At 43.6% G+C, this 18,887-nt stretch overlaps 1 protein-coding gene across 2 annotated transcripts in view; it reads right to left on the bottom strand.

Annotated features, from left to right (window-relative positions):
- Positions 1-18,887, bottom strand: part of TOP2B (DNA topoisomerase II beta) — a 129,323-nt gene that overhangs the window by 60,642 nt on the left and 49,794 nt on the right. For both annotated transcript variants that reach the window (XM_037890409.2, XM_043540916.1), the window contains exons 4-8: positions 12,692-12,755; positions 11,174-11,319; positions 4,099-4,196; positions 2,672-2,884; positions 2,417-2,590 (exon numbers count right to left, since the gene is read on the bottom strand). In XM_037890409.2, coding sequence (XP_037746337.1) covers positions 2,417-2,590; positions 2,672-2,884; positions 4,099-4,196; positions 11,174-11,319; positions 12,692-12,755 — 695 coding nt within the window. The remainder of the gene's footprint in view (positions 1-2,416; positions 2,591-2,671; positions 2,885-4,098; positions 4,197-11,173; positions 11,320-12,691; positions 12,756-18,887) is intronic.

Genomic DNA, 18,887 nt, shown 5'->3' with positions numbered 1-18,887 from the left:
GCTATTATTGAAGCTGTTTGAGAAATCAGGAAGACAACATTTAATAAGTTTACAAGTGTTTCATGTTTGGAAGGTTAGCTACATAACCAAAATAGCTAGAAACATTCTTTTAAATGAAATCTTAGATTCCCAAGTAGAATTCTGTAGCAAGTGGTAGATTCTGAAGAACTGTGAATGCACAGGGACCTGACCATTATAGACACGACAACAAATTTACAAAAAACAGGGATTGGTACCTCAACATGCTACCTGAAGAAAACTTATTTTTAACTGACAGGTTTTTTTAAAAAGAAAGTAGGGAAAAGAATTACCACTGGCTGAAATGTATCTAGAAACAGAAAATGAAAGGATTTTGGCAAACAGAGCGATATACAACCAAAAAACAGCTGAAATGAGCTCCTCACCTGTTAGCAGATTAAAGGGAACAGGCAGTTGACGCAGTTAGTTACTAGCCATTATGTCTCATCAGTGGGTAGCTGCACATCAATTGCTGGTGAGGTGGATTACCGGCTCCGAACACTCCACATCCAGTCACATACATAAGGCATGGATCCAAGAGTGGGAGAAACTAGAAATTACAACACTTACCTTTGAAGAATACACAGTACTTTTTTCTATGAATTTTCATAAAGAATTTCTGATAGTACACGTGTATGTGCATGATAGATGAAAACTGGACCAAAGGAGTCATTCTCAAGTCTCTTTCAGTAAAGTGATATATTTACTTAAGATTGAACAATTGCTCTTTTTCCCCCCCAGATAAATAATATATGTAATAACTTTCTATCAGAGACATTTATTTATATTCTGTATGTGGAATCAGCTGTAGATATGCTTTCCCCTTGATTCTTAACTTTTTTCACAAACTTAATATTAAAAGGTAACCTGTGACAGACTTTTAAAAATGGGATTTGCACACTTTTTTTGCCTCTATGTTGTACAAAAAAGGCCTGAATAAATACAGGGGTTCTACTTGGGTTTTTTCATTATTATTTCAGAAATACCAAGAATATCAAGTCTGTTTTCCCCCCATTTTGACAAGCATTAGTTAGGAATTAATATTAAATAGATGTTTTTTTTAAAATAACCATGTCTGTACTATGGATTTTTAGCAAAATATTCCCACCATTCTGTCACTCATTCAACTGCACTGAAGACATCACTGGTATGAACTGTGTAGTAAAAATGACAAAAGCCACCAGAGACATGTCTACACTTATGCTCCCACCAGTACTACCACTGATTTCACTGGAGCCTTGACTACAATAGTGCTCTTACTATGTTCTACCACCGGTGCGCTGAACCAGTGGCAGCAGGGCACTGGTAGAATTAGTATTAATATTTTTTGTACAGTTACCTAGCATAGACCTAATTAAAGAGTTTTAAACTGTCTTATTAAAAATCCATTTCCTTCTCAATAGTTCACCTTTCAGGGACACTCATAGTTAAGCTTCCCTAAAAATGGTTTAAACAGTCTCCAGAGAATTTTCCCTTCCTTACGTGATCCTTGAATTGAATAAGAACTGCTGTAGCAGCTCTTACATCATTCACCCCCTGCAACTTGTGCAGTGGATATCGCCAGGATATTCTTGCAACTTGGTGATCCCTGGAAGCCATACGTAGCTGGTACAAGTTAAGGTTGTTCTAATTTGTGCCAGACAACTGGCCTGGTGCAGGGTGACCTCAGGACCAGGGGAAGTACAAAGGTGGCCTAATGTGAATTTTGCACTGTTGTGAGGTGAGCAGACTGCTTCTTGGCCATGGCCGTTGATTTGGCTCTTATCAATGTGTGACTTCTTTAGTCAACATCGAGCCTTCTAGTGTAGACAACACTTGGATATCTCATGTAAAAACACAAGCAGGGGAAAAAATAACCCCAGCATTTTGGGCCTGCTTTATATCTCAGAAAGAAGTAACAGGAAAGTAAGAAAAAGGTGCAGAAAGAGAAGGGGGGGGAGGGCGGACTCAAGCCCATTTTTTTCACCACTTTGCAGGTTACTTTTTGTACATAATCTAATTTCCAAACAAGTATCAGTAATATTTTATTGCAGTATGTGTTTTAAAAGGTAAATATAAAAATGCTGTGAATGCTAAACAATAGTTGCAGTTCATTTCACATCCTTACCCAATATCATCAGGTGTATTCATACATTATTTGCATCATTGCAAATGACTACTAGTATTTTAAAATAAATCAAAAAAATGTATTTAGAAATACAGTTCTGCCATGAAGAGATTTTGATTGCACTCAATTGCCTTGGCAGACTATTATATTTCATGTAATAGGATTAATTCACCCATTTTAATTTTTTGTATAAAAAGATTTATTTATAAAATAGCTAAGTAGGCATAACTCTTTTGTACATTTTTTATCCCTTACATTCCACTCATTTAAAATATACATAAAACTACTCACCTTTGTGGTAGCGATGCTGTTTACAAAGCTGATTTGCTGAAACCCTTTTTCACTTAAAGTGAGACACACATCCCATCGTTCATTCACAAGTTCATGAATAACTTTGAGCGCAACTCCAGTTTCATCCAACTTGTCCTTTACGTAAAGATCTACGTAACTCCGGAATCCATTTACCTATGGGTTCAAAAACATAAGCAATTACTGTCCTCCTACTTACCTATGCAATTTATAAAATATTTTAAATAGAATTCTTACAGGTAGTTTCTTCCCATTAAACATAACTTTGACCCCTTTGCATGACCCAGCCAAATCATAAGCTCTTCTTGTCATGAGGGCCATAATATCCTTGTCAAGCTTTTCCATCTTAAATTTAGAAAGATCTGGTTGGAATGTGATGCATGTGAAGTCATCGCCTTCAAAATGCTTAATCTTGGGATCAGAAGTCTTCATCATATTGTTCAGCCAAGTCTTTGGAAACAAATTTTAGATGTTAATTACAATCATCTCTAGTTTACAACAAAACAAAAAAAAGAAAAAAAAACATAACTAAAAAACCCCTTTTTTCAGTTTCCAGGTATTCTAATTTAGCACTAAACTGTAGCATAAAAAATTTGCATATTTGACCTTACAGATTTCTCTGCTAACACAGTAAACACAGAATCAACTGTTGTCCCATGTTTCTGCGTGAGTATTAATATGGTGATAGGCTCAAGGGCTTTGTGGAAGGGTAATTATGCAGGGACATCATGACATCTAAGTGAACAAGAAAAACCAAGCGTCTGGCTGATTGTCCATGTTCTCTGCTGGGGGGTGGGGTGAGTAAACACGAAACAAAACAGCTCACTTGTGCAAACTTTTTTCTTACATAATTTTTTCTTGAAAATGCCCAATTTCTTGAAAATGCCCAATGCTAAACTGTGAAAATTTTTAAAACAAACTCTACAGAAATCTACATTCATGCCATCGTTAATATGATTTTTAGCAGTTCTGCAGAAAATATAAAAAAATTAAAAGCCTGGTAAACAACAGCTTTTTACAAATCATTTACTGCTCATTACAGTGCTATATGAAATAGTTGGAAACTGAAGATTTATCCACCAAAGAGACACAGTAAAAGCAGCAAGATTCAAACAGAATACCCCTAACCAAAGTGCCTCAAACCTATATCAAAGTGACCACCTCTAAGAGTGAGAAGGTAGATCAATTTACATGCCCATTCAATCCTTGGTCTGTGTGCTGAGAATGTCGACAATGGACTAGACAGGTTGGTGTATTTTACACAGTGGTTGCTGGTCCATTAGGGTTAAGGATATTAATAAGAAACATACACAGAAAAAAAACTGTTTAATATATGATTGTACAAGGTTTTGTTTTATTTAGATTTTTATATAAGGAGCAGGACAATCTTTAAGAAACTACTAGGATTCTCAGACTACTGCAGTTCCTATCTATTTTTAACATATTAGTAAGATTATCAAGAACAAATATAAAATTCTTACTCGAGAAAAATTCTTCAACTCTAACGAGTACCAACAGTAATTTTATTCAATAAACCTTGTTGCCTACATAATTGTTACTGCTGGATTTTCAATAATTTATTTTATGGAGCTCAGAAAATGTGTTAAAAATTAAGTTTCTAATTACAAAAATGTAGAAGAGAAAGATCAAAAACACCTGCATACCTGTTTGAAACTGTGTTTGTATTCTTTGCAAGCAGTTTCAACTGTAAATTTTGTACTGAATATATTACAAAGTTTTGCACCATAACCATTACGACCACCTGGAACAACAATTAAATGTGGTAAGTTTTTAAAAGCAGAAATTACCTGTATCATATTACAAATTACTTCAATGAAATAAAATATTCCCATATCAGGGACTTCTACCAGGTGCAAGGGACCACGCTAACAGACATCAGTGAAGGACCTGGGACCTAATTTAATAACTTTTTGCCTGGAAGTTCACAAGGAAGTTGCACACACAGTTTTCATTTTACAATCTGACTGGGTATCAACCTGGGACTAAATGTTACTAATCCATGGGGGGCAGCTTTGCAGAAGAGGTAAAGAGGTGCAGTCCTGGAATTCCCATGGATGCACTAACTCCACGGCCAACTCCTGGCAAAATCCCATGCAACCATGCCAAATTATTATACTTTAGTGGCACAAACACATGCACTAGAAGGAAAACAAAACTTACTTTCATTGTGACCTAAATCAGGATTTATTATGTGTTTAAGTACTGAATTGGGGCCTGTCTGCATCATTTAGTCCACTAAACTTTTCCTTCCATTTTGCCAGTTTAACATTTTTAATATTTGTATGTGCATATAAACTACTATTTTAGATTAACCTTATATGATGCATTACATGTAAAAAACCGGTTACTCACTTTCTCGTAACTGCTGATCTTCGAGATGTGTTGTTCATGTCCATTCCAAGCAGGTGTGTGCATGCCGCGTGCACGCCAGCCGGAAGATTTTTTCCCCTAGCAGCGTCCGTAGGGTCGGCCTGGGTGCCCCCTGGAGTGGAACCTTCACCTCAGTTCCTTCTTGCCGACTATTCCGACAGAGGGGTAGGAGGGTGGGTATTGGCATGGACATGAACAACACATCTCGAAGAACAACAGTTACGAGAATGTGAGTAACCGTTTTTTCTTCTTCAAGTGATTGTTCATGTCCATTCCAAGCAGGTGATTCACAAGCTAGAGCTCAGGAGGCGGGGTCGGAGTTATCCACAGAAAAGAGCACGGCTTGCCCAAAAGCCGCATCATCCCTGGACTGTTGTATAAATTGCATAGTGAGATGTAAATGTATGTATCGAGGACCACGTGGCTGCTCTGCAAATTTCCTGAATAGGGACTTGTGCCAAAAACGCCGCAGAGGAGGCCTGAGCCCTGGTAAAGTGAGCGGTTATCTGCGGAGCGGGCTCCTTTGCCAGGGTATAGCACTCCCTAATGCAGGACGCTATCCATGACAATATGCACTGACAGGATACAGGGAGGCACTTCATTTTGTCCGCCACGGCTACGAAGAGTTGGACGGACTTCCGGAACGATTTAGTTCTCTCTGTGTAAAAGGCGAAGGCCCTACACATGTCCAGTGAGTGCAGCCTGCGCTGCCTATAGGAGGAGTGCGGCTTGGGATAAAACACTGGGAGGAAGATGTCCTGGGTCATGTGAAAATGGGAGATGACCTTTGGGAGAAAAGCCAGATGAGGCCTGAGCTGGACCTTATCCTTATGAAAAACTGTGTAAGGGGGCTCAGACGTGAGGGCCCTGAGCCCCGAAACCCGTCGATTTGAGGTAATTGCCACAAGGAACGCGACCTTGAATGAGAGATATAACAGGGAGCAGGTGGCCAGAGGTTCAAATGGCGGGCCTGTAAGCCTGGAGAGGACTAAATTGAGGTCCCAGGCAGGGACAGGCTGACGCTTGTGTGGGAAGAGCCTGTCCAAACCCTTGAGAAAACAACTGACCATAGGGTTTGCAAAGACTGAGAGACCATCTGAGCCCGGATGGAAGGCGGAGACAGCCGCCAAGTGGACCCCTATTGATGACCGGGACAAGTCTTGATGCTTTAGGTGAAGGAGGTAGTCCAGTATAAATGGTATGGAGGCGAGGAGCGGCGACTGACTATGTTGCTCCCCCCAGATGGAAAACCTTTTTCCACTTGGCCAGGTACGTAGCCCTGGTGGAGGGCTTTCTACTACCCAGGAGGACTTGTCTGACCTGGTCCGAACAAGACAGCTCTGTAGCACTTAGCCATGGAGCATCCAGGCTGTAAGGTGGAGCGACTCCAGATTCGGGTGCCAGAGTCGGCCCTGGTCCTGCGTGATCAGGTCGGGGACTAGCGGTAAGGTGAGTGGGGCCGCTATGGACATTTTCAGGAGCGAGGTGAACCAGTGCTGATGCGGCCACGCCAGCACTATTGGTATGACTCGGTCCCGGTCCCTGTGGATCTTGAGAAGCACCCTGTGGACTAGGGGAATGGGTGGAAAAACATATAGCAGGCAGCCCTCCCATGAGAGAAGGAAGGCATCCCCGATGGACCCCGAGCTGTGGCTCCCAAGGGAACAAAATGTCTGACATTTCCTGTTGCCCAGAATGATCTATCTGGGGAGAGCCCCAGAACCGGAAGATTGAGCTCACCACATCTGGCCAAAGGGACCACTTGTGGCCATTGAAGGTCCGGCTGAGGCTGTCCACCAGAGTGTTTTGCACCCCAGGAGGGTGAAGCCTGCAGGTGGATCGAGTGCTCTATGCAGAAGTCCCACAGCGCAAGGGCTTCTCGGCACAGGGGAGAGGAGCGTGCAACCTCCTGTTTGTTGATATAAAACAACGCCGAGGTATTGTCTGTGAGGATTGAAACACATCTGCCCATTATGCGCGTTCTGAAAGCATAGCATGCCAGACGCACTGCCCTCAGCTCTTTGACACTGATGTGAAGAGCGAGGTCCACCGGAGACCAGAGGCCTTGGGTCTTGAGGTCCCCTAGGGGGTGAGCCACCCAACTCAGATCCGAGGCGTCTGACACCTAGGTGAGTGAGGGCTGGCAAAAGGCACCCCTGTGCAAACCATTCGAGGGTCAAGTCACCATAGGAGGGAGTCCAGTACCAGGCGGGGCAGGGTTACGACCCTGTCCAACGCATCTCTGGCTGGTCGGTACACCGACGCCAGCCAAGACTGGAGTGGGTGCAGCCTGAGCCTGGCATGCTGCACCACGTATGTGCAGGAGGTCATGTGTCCCAGCAGCTCTAGACAGTTTCTTGCCAATGTCATGGGGAACCGTCTGAGACTCTGTAATGATGTCCTGAAGTGAGCGAGACCTGGCCTCTGGGAGATACGCCCTGGCTCGGGTAGAATCCAGGACCACGCCTATGAACTCTATCCTCTGCACCGGGGACAGAGCAGATTTCTCCTCGTTCAGGAGGAGACCTAAGACAAGGAAGGTTCTCCCTTTAAACTCTACCTGGGCCTCCACCTGGGCTCTCGAGCGACCTTTGATCAGCCAGTCATCGAGGTATGGAAAAACTTGTATCTGGCGCTTGCGCAGGAACGCTGCGACGACTGCCATGCATTTCGTGAATACTCAGGGGGCAGTCGACAGTCCGAACGGGAGGATGGCAAACTGGTAGTGGCCTCTGTTCAACACGAATCTGAGGTAGCGTCTGTGATGTGGGACTATTGCGATATGAAAATACGTGTCCTTCAAGTTAAGGGCGGCGTACCAGTTTCCTGGATCCAGTGAGGGGATAATGGAGGTTAGTGAGACCATGCGAAACTGGAGTTTCTTTACGTACTTGTTGAGCTGTCACAGATCCAGTATGGGTCTAAGGCCCCCCTTGGCCTTTGGTATGAGGAAATACTGGGAGTAGAAACCCTTTGCCCCTTAGCTCCTGAGGAACCTCCTCCAGCCCCTACCGAGAGGAGGGACTGCACCTCTTGAATTAGAAGTTTCTAGTGAGAGGGGTCCCTGAAGAGGGATGGGAGGGTACAGAATTGGATGGAATATCCCCTCTCTACCGTGCGGAGCACCTGTCGGTCTGAAGTAATTCGAGACCAGGCACGGTAGAAAGGGGATAGACGGGACGAGAAAGTAAGATGGGAAGGATCCAAAGGTCATACTGGCAAGCCGTCCTCGACTGTACCCTCAAAAGGGTGGTCTAGAGCCCGGGGGGCCCTGGGCTGGCCAGAGCTTTGTCTAGAGGGAGGGCGTTGCCTCCTCCAAGTACTCCTGTTCCGCCTATGTGGAGCGTCCTGGCGGTTTTGGGGTTGGCAAGGATGAGGGGCAGGTTGAGTCCTAAAATGTCTGCGCTGGGTAGCAGGCGTATGAAGCCCAGCGAACGAAGGGTAGACCTCAAGTCCTCCAAGCTGTGAAGTCTCTTATCCGTCTTCTCGGAGAAGAGAGCTACACCCTCAAAGGGAAGGTCTTGAATAGTCTGCTGGACCTCGTGGGGAAGACCAGAGAGCTGTAGCCAAGAGTCTCTCCTTATAACTACCCCTGTGGCCAAAGTGCGGGAGGCCGCATCCGCCGCGTCCTAGGCCGCTTGCAAAGACGCTCAGAAGACCAGTTTCCCCTCCTCCATGAGTGCAGAGAACTCGCCCCGAGCTTCCTGGGGCAGAAGTTCTGTAAACTTAGCCATAGACGAGCAGGTGTTATGCCCGTAGCGGCTTACTATGGCCTGCTGGTTGGCTACACGAAGTTGCAGACCTCCTGTCAAATAGACCTTCCGGCCAAACAGGTCCAGTTTCTTGGCATCCCTGTTTTTAGGGCTGGATCATTGAAACCCTTGACATTCTCTCTGATTGGCCGCGTCGACCACCAAGAAGTCCAGAGGAGGGTGGGTATAAAGATGTTCATACGCTCTAGAGGGAACAAAGTAGCAGCACTCGGATTTCTTGGCTGTAGGCGCCAGAGAAGCAGGAGTTAACCGAAACATCTAAGAACTTGTGGCAATCGACTTGATAAATGGCAATGCAACCTTGGATGGGCCGGAGGGAGCCAGGATGTCTATGACAGGGTCTAAATTCTCTTCCACCTCCTCTTCCTGAATCCCCAGGCTTTGGGAGGCCCGCCTCAAAAGTTGTTGAAGAACCCGGTTGTCCTCCAAAGCTGGGGCCGTCGAAGTCCCTGCGACCGCTTCATCGGGTGAGGACGAGGAAGAGAGAACAGGAGGTGGGCCCAGTTCACTAACTTCGGCTCCCCCCCCCCCCCCCCCCCGCTAGGGTCCCTCAGCACACGGTACTCGGGCTGTGGAGCAGGTACCAATGAAGAACTCTGCGCCGCAGCTGGTGCCAGGGCAGATAAATCGGCAGGACCGAGACCGCTGGGGTCACTAGGGATGGAGCTGAGGCTTCCACCGGTGCCGTCACCTGGAGAGCTGGTGCCGGAGCTGGCTGAGGTATCGGTGCTGAAACCATGTGAGTCGGCGGGGCCACTCCGCCTGAGGGTGGCACCGTCATCGGCGGTGCCAGCACTGATTGTGGCACGGATGACACCGAGGACACAGACACCATTCTGGAGCATGGACCATGGACTTGACCCTGGCTCTGATGGTATGCCCAGGGTGTCCAGAAGGGCCATCGAGCAGGTGGTTGCCACTGTTGCTGTCACGGTGCCGGGTATGGTTGGTGACTGCGCAGAGACCTGGACCTTCTGCTCCGCGATCTGCTAGATCGAGCTGAGTCCACCTCCGACTCCGAAGTCTCTGAATAAGAAGACCACGGAGGAGCAGCCCCCTGGGTCGCCAACAAATGACGACGCGATTCCGGGGAATGGTGCGCTTCTTGTGCCTGTGCAGGAAGTGCCGGAGATGGAGACCGACAAGCCATCATGGTTGGCTTACCCCTGGAGTGTACCAGGGGCTGTGCAGTCACCAGAGATTTGTCCCTCCTTTGGGGGGAGGATGGCACAGGGAGGCGCATCAGGTCCGTTGCCGCCTCGATGCCTCCAGCGTCGATGGTGGTTGTATGTCCACCAGATGGTCCGAGGACCGACGAGGGTTCGGACTCGACTAGACCTGGCTGGGGCAGGAGTCGACGAAACCCTGGGCGGAAGCGAGACGGAGGCAGTCTGTCCCAAGCCACTCGCGGACAGCGCAGGACCCTTAGGTTTCAAGGGGGGTGATCGGTCCCTCACCAGCCTCTTCTTCTTTACCGGCACCGGAGATGGAGAACGGTGCCGAACTGAGGCAGACGCCCTATGGCCCGAGTAGTGGCAGTGCCAATGGGCTTTAGAGTCCTTAGCCAGGTCCGTTTCACGCGCCGTTGGCGCCGGAACGCTGCACACCGAAGAGGACGTGCTCGGGGCCGGGTTGTTGGGTCCCGGGTCGGATTGCAGTCTCAGAGCCACCTCCATGGGCAGGAATTTTAGTCTCTGCTCTCTGTCCTTAAGGGTTCTTGGGCAGAAACCCTTGCAAATGCAGCACTTGTCCTTTTCATGAGTCTCACCAAGGCACCGCAGGCAAGACGAGTGAAGATCACTCTTGGGGATAAACTTTCCACAGGACTCACAGAGTTTAAACCCCAGACACCCGGGCATACCCCCGAAGGAGAAATGTACTATCTAACATACCACTACTAACTATATGAAAAAGTATAACTATAGAGAATAACTATTGAACTATGTACACTAAGAACAAAGACACCACTAAGGTGCTCGCTGTAAGAGCGAGCAAAGTTCCAGCTAGCCATCACGGGCAGTAAGAAGGAACTGAGTGGGTGGGGAGGTCAGTGGGGCCCAATATTGGGCGCCATGAAGGCGCTACTCCAGGGGGAGCCCAGGCCGACCCTACGGAAGCTGCTAGGGGAAAAATCTTCCGGCTGGCGTGCACGCAGCGCGCACACACACCTGCTTGGAATGGACATGAACAATCACTCGAAGAAAAATTTGTATTTTATAATATATTTTGAATCCTGAGATTATACAAAAGAGAAGACACATTTAAATAGGGATTTTCTTTGTCAGGACAATGCTAAGGGGACAGCTACATATAAATGGGTGCTGCTAGTACATATAAATGGGTGCTGTACTTGCAAGAGTACAGTTCTCTCTAAACAGTATTTGTGTAAAAAACAAAAAAAACCCATGCAAACAAAGTTTGTTTTCAGATAATTTTATAGAAACAGAAAAACTGGCAAATAATGACTAGGAAATACACAAATAGTCATCTCTCACCAAGGCTCAAGAAAAGAAAACTCAGAAAATAATTAACTGTTTAACCAGCCAAAAACAAAGCATATTAATAAGAGTCTTGCCTGTAACTTTTTTCTCATCATCATCATAGTTGCTAGATGTTAACAGCTGTCCAAAAATTAAAGCAGGAACATACACTTTTTCTACTTTGTGTTCCACAACTGGAATTCCTTTCCCATTATTCCAGATACTAATAATGTTTGATTCACTGCAAAAAACCAAATAGTGACATCCATTCAAATGATTTATTAGTACCAAAACACGCCTACAGAAGTTTTTACACAGATTTAATTAATATAAATCAAGAATATACTATCAAGGACTGTACCTAGCAATTTAAAACCATTTTTATTGTGTTTACTCGCATCCTTTTGTCAATTTTATTTATCAAGAAACATCTGTTTAAAATGCTAGTATATGAAGGACATCTATTATTATTAAATTTGTCTAAAAACTTTCCTTTACAAAAATAATTCTTGTGATTTTTTTTTTTTTTTGAGAACTCTAATGTCTCCCTGGTGTAAAGCAGGTCTTTGAAATCTACCCAACTGATAGTCCTGAGGTCAGGGAGATGGCTTTTGCTGGCCTCATGAAAATCCACTGAGATCTGACCCAGTGATAACCTGCTGAAAAATCACCATTTCCCATCTACAATTTGCCTGCTAGTTCCTTTTTGGCAGCATGCCAAAATCCCTCAACATTCTATATGACTGCACATACACCCATTGCCTTGGTTTCTTATTTCAGCATTTCACATAGTTCAAACTCCTGATGGGAGATAGCCAAAATGATAATCATCTTCATTCTTCTCCCATTCCCTGTGAAAAATTTTCTTTATCCAATGAGTGTGCGCAACACACTGGAAACCAGAAGACAGTGAGTTTTTTTACTCACTTGTCCTCCTGACTGGTGTTAATAATTCTGTGCCCTTCACAATTCTTATCATTAAGTTAATGCCTGTTAATGCCTATTGAGAGATTAGATAAAATGGGAACAGAATCCAGATCTCTAATATGGCAATCCGAAATGCCAGCCACACAGCTACGATGCCTCTCAGAAAGAACCTGCCATATTCTTATCCTTAGCTATGCTGTTTATAAAATGGTGCTACTCACTGATTCAGTGTGTTATGTATCCTCGCCTAGTAAATGGTTTACATAAAATAGCTGTATGTTGTTGCCAGCTAAAATAGTTAGTCTGGTAGCTCAAGAGGTAGAAGTCTATGCTGCAGAGCTCAAGGTTCAGCATTCAAACCCCATTTGTGATCTACACTGATGGGCTATTAAAGTTGTACACTGTCTAACTTGCCTCAACTTTGAACGTTTAGATTATTTCAGGTTTTATCAGCTCTGTATACAAAATTTATTAAAGGGTAGTTTAGATAAGCAAGTTACTTTAAATTCAAAATGGTGATAATTATTCATCACATTTTCAGAACAATTTCTCCTTCAAATATAAAGAGTAAATACTTTCAGTACAATATAAGAAAATGGTAAATTTCACTGAATATAATCTGTTGTAAGAAGTTCAAGTCCAATTTCCCCGACAGAGAAGGGCAGCTAGGAAGTTCTTGTACTTACGGATCAATGGAAATTTTAATACAGGTCATATTCTTGTCCCTCTGCTTATTGTCAGCGGCATTTACTACGAAACAAATTAACACTTTTTAGGGGCAAAAAATAACAATCAGTTATTTGATGTACAAAGCTAATTATATACACACTCCATGACAAGTTACAATGTACTGAAAATGTTTGAGAAACTCCCCTTTTGACATTTTCTTTACCTTCTTACTGAACTCAGGAAATATAACCAGGTATCTACAACAACCTGAAAGAAACGATTTGATTCCTTCAATCAGACTTTCTGGGATTAATTTTTCTATTTCAAACAACTAAGCTAGAGGTCAGAGGTAATCAATGCCATGGAATATTACTTATTAAAGTTGTATTATACTTTCACTCACTATTACCTATTTCTCCCTGGCCTCAAATCCCTAAATGATCTCTTAGAGAAGAATATTTCTAAAGATAAACATAAATTAAAAATTCATCAGCTCTAACAGATTGCTCTTATTATTATTAGTATTACAGTAGTGCCTTATCTAGTTTCAAGGCCCCATTGTGATAGGAATTATACAAACACATATCAAAAAGATGGTTCCAACTCAAATAGTATAAGGAGTTAAATTTACAATTAATTAGTATTCTAGGTGACTACAGCACAAAGCAGCCATTCATACCAGCATGTCAATTTTGGTTCAAGACTAACCCTCATTCAATGGTGTTTTGGATAGATAATTAATTACATCTATTATATTAAAATTACTGTTTTCCAAGTAGAGAGACACAGTGGATAAAGGGTAAAGATAAAAGAGTATTATCTTTTATTGAACCAAGCAGTTGAATACAATAGAGGGTGGTAGGGAGGAAATTCAGTTTATGATGTTCTGAATTTTCTTAACAGAAGTTATAATAACTAAAAAAAGAACACATAGTATTGATCACCAAATTAGTTTCTCTCTCACAGTGTACTCATATACCCATTCCTCACTGAGAGTCCAATCCTGCAAGTTACCGTAAGTGGAACTTGTGCTGAAGTTAAAGGGAAATTCCTTTTAAAGAGCTTGAATGATTGATTCCAAATAGTGTTAACTCAGAATAGCTATAAAAGCCAGGTTATAAAGAAGTTAAAATTTGATCAGGAAATGAATTAAACTACGTTTGAATTTGTGTGAACTACAAGCAACTGAACTCAGAAATTCTAAGGTTGCCATCGAACATGAAAATGTATTACAGTAATTTTCAGAATATGCCTCATCAGACAAAATATGGATTAAAATAAACACCCCAAGGACAGAAAGATAAACTCTGAGAAAAATAAAACACATTTTAACGGATGGAAAGAGAATACAGTATATCCCAGTGCAATATGAAATCAGATGCATTTCAAATGCTCTTGTTAAAGATCATTAAGCGAGAAATTTCGTTAAAAAGAATGCACAATTACAACAATTGTAATCTTATGACGCTTTTATATAGGCCAGCGGTTCTCAAACAATTGTCTATGAAGCACAAGATGGCAATCTGCAGAGAGGTGACAAGCTATATGGTGCTAACTTCTCTCATAAACCCCTGTTGGGCACCTTCCTTTTGAAAGAGGCAGGCTGGAAATGGCTTTCTTTTAAAGCCTGTAAATTATATCACTGAGTCAGCAGCAGGAACATAGAAAAAGTGATGCAAGGTACTCATTTTCATACCACTCACTGTTTATAAGATATTTATAAATCTGAAAGTAAAATCTTTCCCTTTCTCTATATAGCCAAAAGAAGAGGTTACTCACCTTGTACAGTAACTGCGGTTCTTTGAGATGCGTGTCCATATGGATGCTCTACTCTAGATGTCTTTGTGTCCCTGCACCGAAGATCAGAGATTATTGGTAGCAATGTCAGTTTGGGATGCACATGTACTCTCCCCATCTCACACTGTGTTTGATCGCTATATAGTGCTGTGTGGCAAACCACTCTCAGTTTCTTCTCTACCGCAGAGCTCAGAAGAACTCCAAAGCAGAAGGGGGGAAGGCGGGTGGTGGAGCACCCATAGAGAGACACATCTCAAAGAACTGCAGTTAAAGCACAAGGCAGGTAACCTCTTCTTTGAATAGTGTCCTTATGGGTGCTCCACTCTAAAGTGACTAAAAAGCAGTGCCCCTGCTATTAGGATGGGACTTCGGAATTGAGTCCATTGCTAATGATAATGCAGTCAAACCAAATAACGCATCAGATGCTGAGTCATAAGTGACTGCATAATGTATGGCAAATGTGTGAGCAGATGCCCAGGTTGCTAGTCTGTAAATTTCTGTGATTGGACTGCTGAGAAAGGCTAGGGAACTGGAGATCTTGTAGAATGAGTTCGAGCCCTGAATGTGGGTTGTAGATCATTCTTGCGATAGCAATAGTTTATGCATTCGGATATCCATCTAGACAGTCTTTGCACCAATGCAGCTGTGCCGCTGCAGCGTGGGTGGTGAAGACGCGCTATGCCGATGGGAGAGCGCTCTCCTGTTGGCATTACTCCACCTCAATGAGAGGCGGAAGCTTTGTCGGCAGGAGAATGACTCCTGCCGACACAACGCAGTATGGTCTTAAGCTGATGTAACTTGCATCACTCAGGTGTGTGTGGCTTTTGCACACCTTTGAGAGACATAACTTTTAAGCGGTAGTGTAGACAAGCCCTTTGTTTAGATACTGGGGATTCCTTATATCTGTCTGTGTTGGAGGGGAATCATCTCATAGATTTTTGGAATGGCTTGATCCTTTCCAGATAAAAAGCTAATGCTCTCCTGATGTCGAGTGTGTGCAGTGTTGCCTCCCTTTTATCCCAGTGAAGTCTGGGAAAGAATGATGGAAGGTGGATAAGTTAATTCATGTGGAAGGCTGAAGGTATTTTTGGTAGGAACTTGGGGTGCAGCTGTCATGTGACCCTGTCCTTGAAAAAAGTGGTAAAGGAGGGGTATGCCATTAGGGCCCCTATCTCTCCCACTCACGGAGCAGACGTGGTGGCTACCAGGAATGCAGTTTTCATAGAGAGATGTAGAAGTGCGCAAGTGGCCATGAGCTCAAAGATTAAGGTCCCACAGTGGTGCAGGATCTCTGATTAGAGGGTAGAGGTTACTCATGCCTTTAAGAAATCTTTTTGTTATGAGTTGAGCAAATACCAAATTACCATCTATCTTTTGATGGAAGGCACTAATGGCTCGGAGGTGCACTTTCACCCAGCATAGAGATAGCTCTGATTTCTTCAATTCTAGAACGTAGTCTAGCACAATTGGTAAAGGAGAGCATACAGTGATAACCTGTCTTGTGTCACACCAGATTTGGAATCTCTTCTATTTCTGCATGTACGTGTGACAAGTAGTTGTTTTTCTGCTATGTAACAGAATTTCATTTACCTCATCAGAACAGTTCCTTTCTACATTCTGGAACCATCAAGGAGCCATACTTTCAGGTGGAGAACTTTCAGGTCTGGGTGATGGATCTGGCCCACATATTGAGAGAGAAGATGTGGAACATGGTGGAGAATGACTGGTGGTCACACCACCAGCTGAAGAAGGTATGGAAATCATGTCTGTCTTGGCCATGTTGGAGCTATAAGAATAACTCTGACCTTTTCTTTCTTTATTTTGTATATTGCTTTGGATATTAGCAGAACTGGAGGATATGCATATAAAAGAGGTCTATTCCATTTGAGGAGAAAAGCATCTTCAAGAGAGCGATGGCCCCATCCTGCTCTGGAGCAGAACTGAGGGCATTTCTTCTTCTTGACTGTGGTGAAGAGGTCTATCTTTGGAGTTTCCAAGCGTGTGAATATGCTGTGAAGGATCATAGTGTCTATTTCCCATTTGTGATTTTGAGAGAACTTCCTGCTGTGCATATCTGCTGTCATGTTCTGAATGCCTGAGAGGTAAATTGCTGAGATGCTGATCTGGTGACAAATGCACCAATTCCATAATGTCACTGCCTTGGCTCGCAGGGAAGGTGACTTTGCCCCTCCTTGGCGTTTTATGTAGAACGTACATGCAATGTTGTCTGTCATTTTCTGACTGCTCTGAGAGCTAGTAGATTGACAGGTATTATGGATTCCAACAAGGACCATTTGCCCTAAACTGTGTAGGTGTTCAAGTGGTTACCCCACACAAATAGGAATGCATCCAACATTAAAATTAACAACGGGTGGTTGGATGAAGTGAACCCCCACATACATGTTGTGAGGATATGCCCACCAGTCAAGAAAGTTTTTGACCGTAAAGGGCATTCATAGAAGTTTGTTTAGCTTGTGTCTTCTCAGAACATATATCGTTCTGAGCCATCCTTGAAGACAACACATGTGGAGTCTCGCTCGCCGCCGTGTGCCCCGGTAGTTGGAGGCAGCTTCTGACCAAGAGCTGAAGACTGCCTTGATCTGTCGAGATTAAGCTGTCTAAAATGTTAAATCTGTGCAATGGGAGGAAAGCTTTGGCCTCCACTGTATCTAGGTAGGCTCCTATGAACTCTAGTGGCTGTACTGGGTCAAAGTGGATTTTTGAGTATTTAGTTGAAGTCCCAGCTGTAAAAATAGGTCCACGGTCTTTTGTGTGGTTGCCAATGCATCATCAAAGGAAAGTGCTTTGAGCAGGTAATTATCTAAATATGGAAATATCATGATTCCTTGTTTGTGAAGGTGTGCCACCACCACAGAGAGGACTTTGGAGAAGACCCTGGGTGCCAATGACAGGCCAAATGGGAGCACTTTATATTGGAAATTATCCTGCCCCAGAATGAATCTCAGAAACCTCTTGTGGGATGGATGAATCATGACATGAAAGTAAACATCTTGTAGTTCGATGGCCAGGAACCTGGTCCAGAGATGTAATTATTGCTGCCGAGATAATCATCTTGAAATGTACTTTTACAAATCTGTTGAGCACCCTTAGATCTAGAATGGGTCTCCAACCACCGCTCTTTATCTGTATCAGGAAATATTTGAAATAGAAACCCTCCCCTCTGTGTTGGTTCAGAACTGGTTCTATAGCACCTCGTTTTAGGAGGTAGTTTGTTCCTCACATAAAAGGTACTCATGAGAGAGGTCGCTGAAGAGGGACGGGACGTGAGAGTGGGGATGAGGTAAAGTGGACTGACTATCATGTGGTGATAATCTCTAGTACTCACTTGTCTGTGGTTATACACTTCCAAGATTGATGGAAAGGGGTAAGGTGGTCGCCGAACTGATGGAGATGTTCTGGGTGTTGCAGCAAATGAAACTGGGGGTGGTAACTCAGGGCCTGACCAAGATCTCAAAATTGCTGTTTAGATGTAGATAGCTGGGATTTTGATGATTGTGGGGAAGACGCTCTACGTTTTTGTACCCTCTGTCTCTTCCTTTGGAGCTCATAATATCTGTTACGAGGAATAAAGTGTGATCTCTATGTCATCTAGTATTTACTGGGTCTTCTCTTTTGGGCAGGAGTGTAAATACCCAGAGAGCATAACAATTCCCTGGCATCTTTTAATGAGTAGAGGGATCTGTCAGTTTTGTCCGTGAACAATTTTGATCCCTCAAATGGGAGGTCCTCCACTGTGGCTTGCACCTTCTTTAGAAAGCCAGACAGATGAAGCCATGACGCTCTCCTCATGACAACTACTGTAGCAATTTAGCTGTGTCTGCAGCATATAGAGAAACCTGCAATGCTGTCCTCTCCAGGAGCTGACCCTCAGTAATAATTGCTTGAAATTGGTGTTTTTCATCTGACAGAAGGTATTCAATAAACTCATTTAATTTAGAGTAAAGTGTGATTTTACTTTGTCATAAGGGCTTGATAGTTAGTGATCCTAATTTGTAGGGTCACTTAGGAATACATTTTGCATCCAAATAAATTCAGTCATTTCCAGTCTTTGTCACATGGTGTTGTTTTAGCATGGTACCATCTGCCACTTTCATTAACAGCATAGACGACCAGTGAATCTGGGGAAGGATGAGAAAACAAAAAGTCCACGTGCTAGAGGGCATATAACATTTCTTGTCTGCCCTTCTGCACATCGGGAGTATAGTGGCCGGTATTTTCCAAATAGCTTTTGCTGGGTCCAGCAGTGCCTCGTTGATAGGGAGTGCAATTTTTGCTGATGCCGACGTCTGCAGGATCTCATGCAGTTTGTATTGTGACTGTTTAACTTCAAGTGGGATTTGAAGAAGTCTTGGAACTGCCTGAAATCATTTGCTGTTGGTGGTGGCGGACGCATGA

This window comes from Chelonia mydas, chromosome 2 (assembly GCF_015237465.2).
Source record: "Chelonia mydas isolate rCheMyd1 chromosome 2, rCheMyd1.pri.v2, whole genome shotgun sequence".
Classification (NCBI taxonomy): Eukaryota; Metazoa; Chordata; order Testudines; family Cheloniidae; genus Chelonia; species Chelonia mydas.
This window is presented reverse-complemented; position numbering and strand designations above follow the sequence as displayed.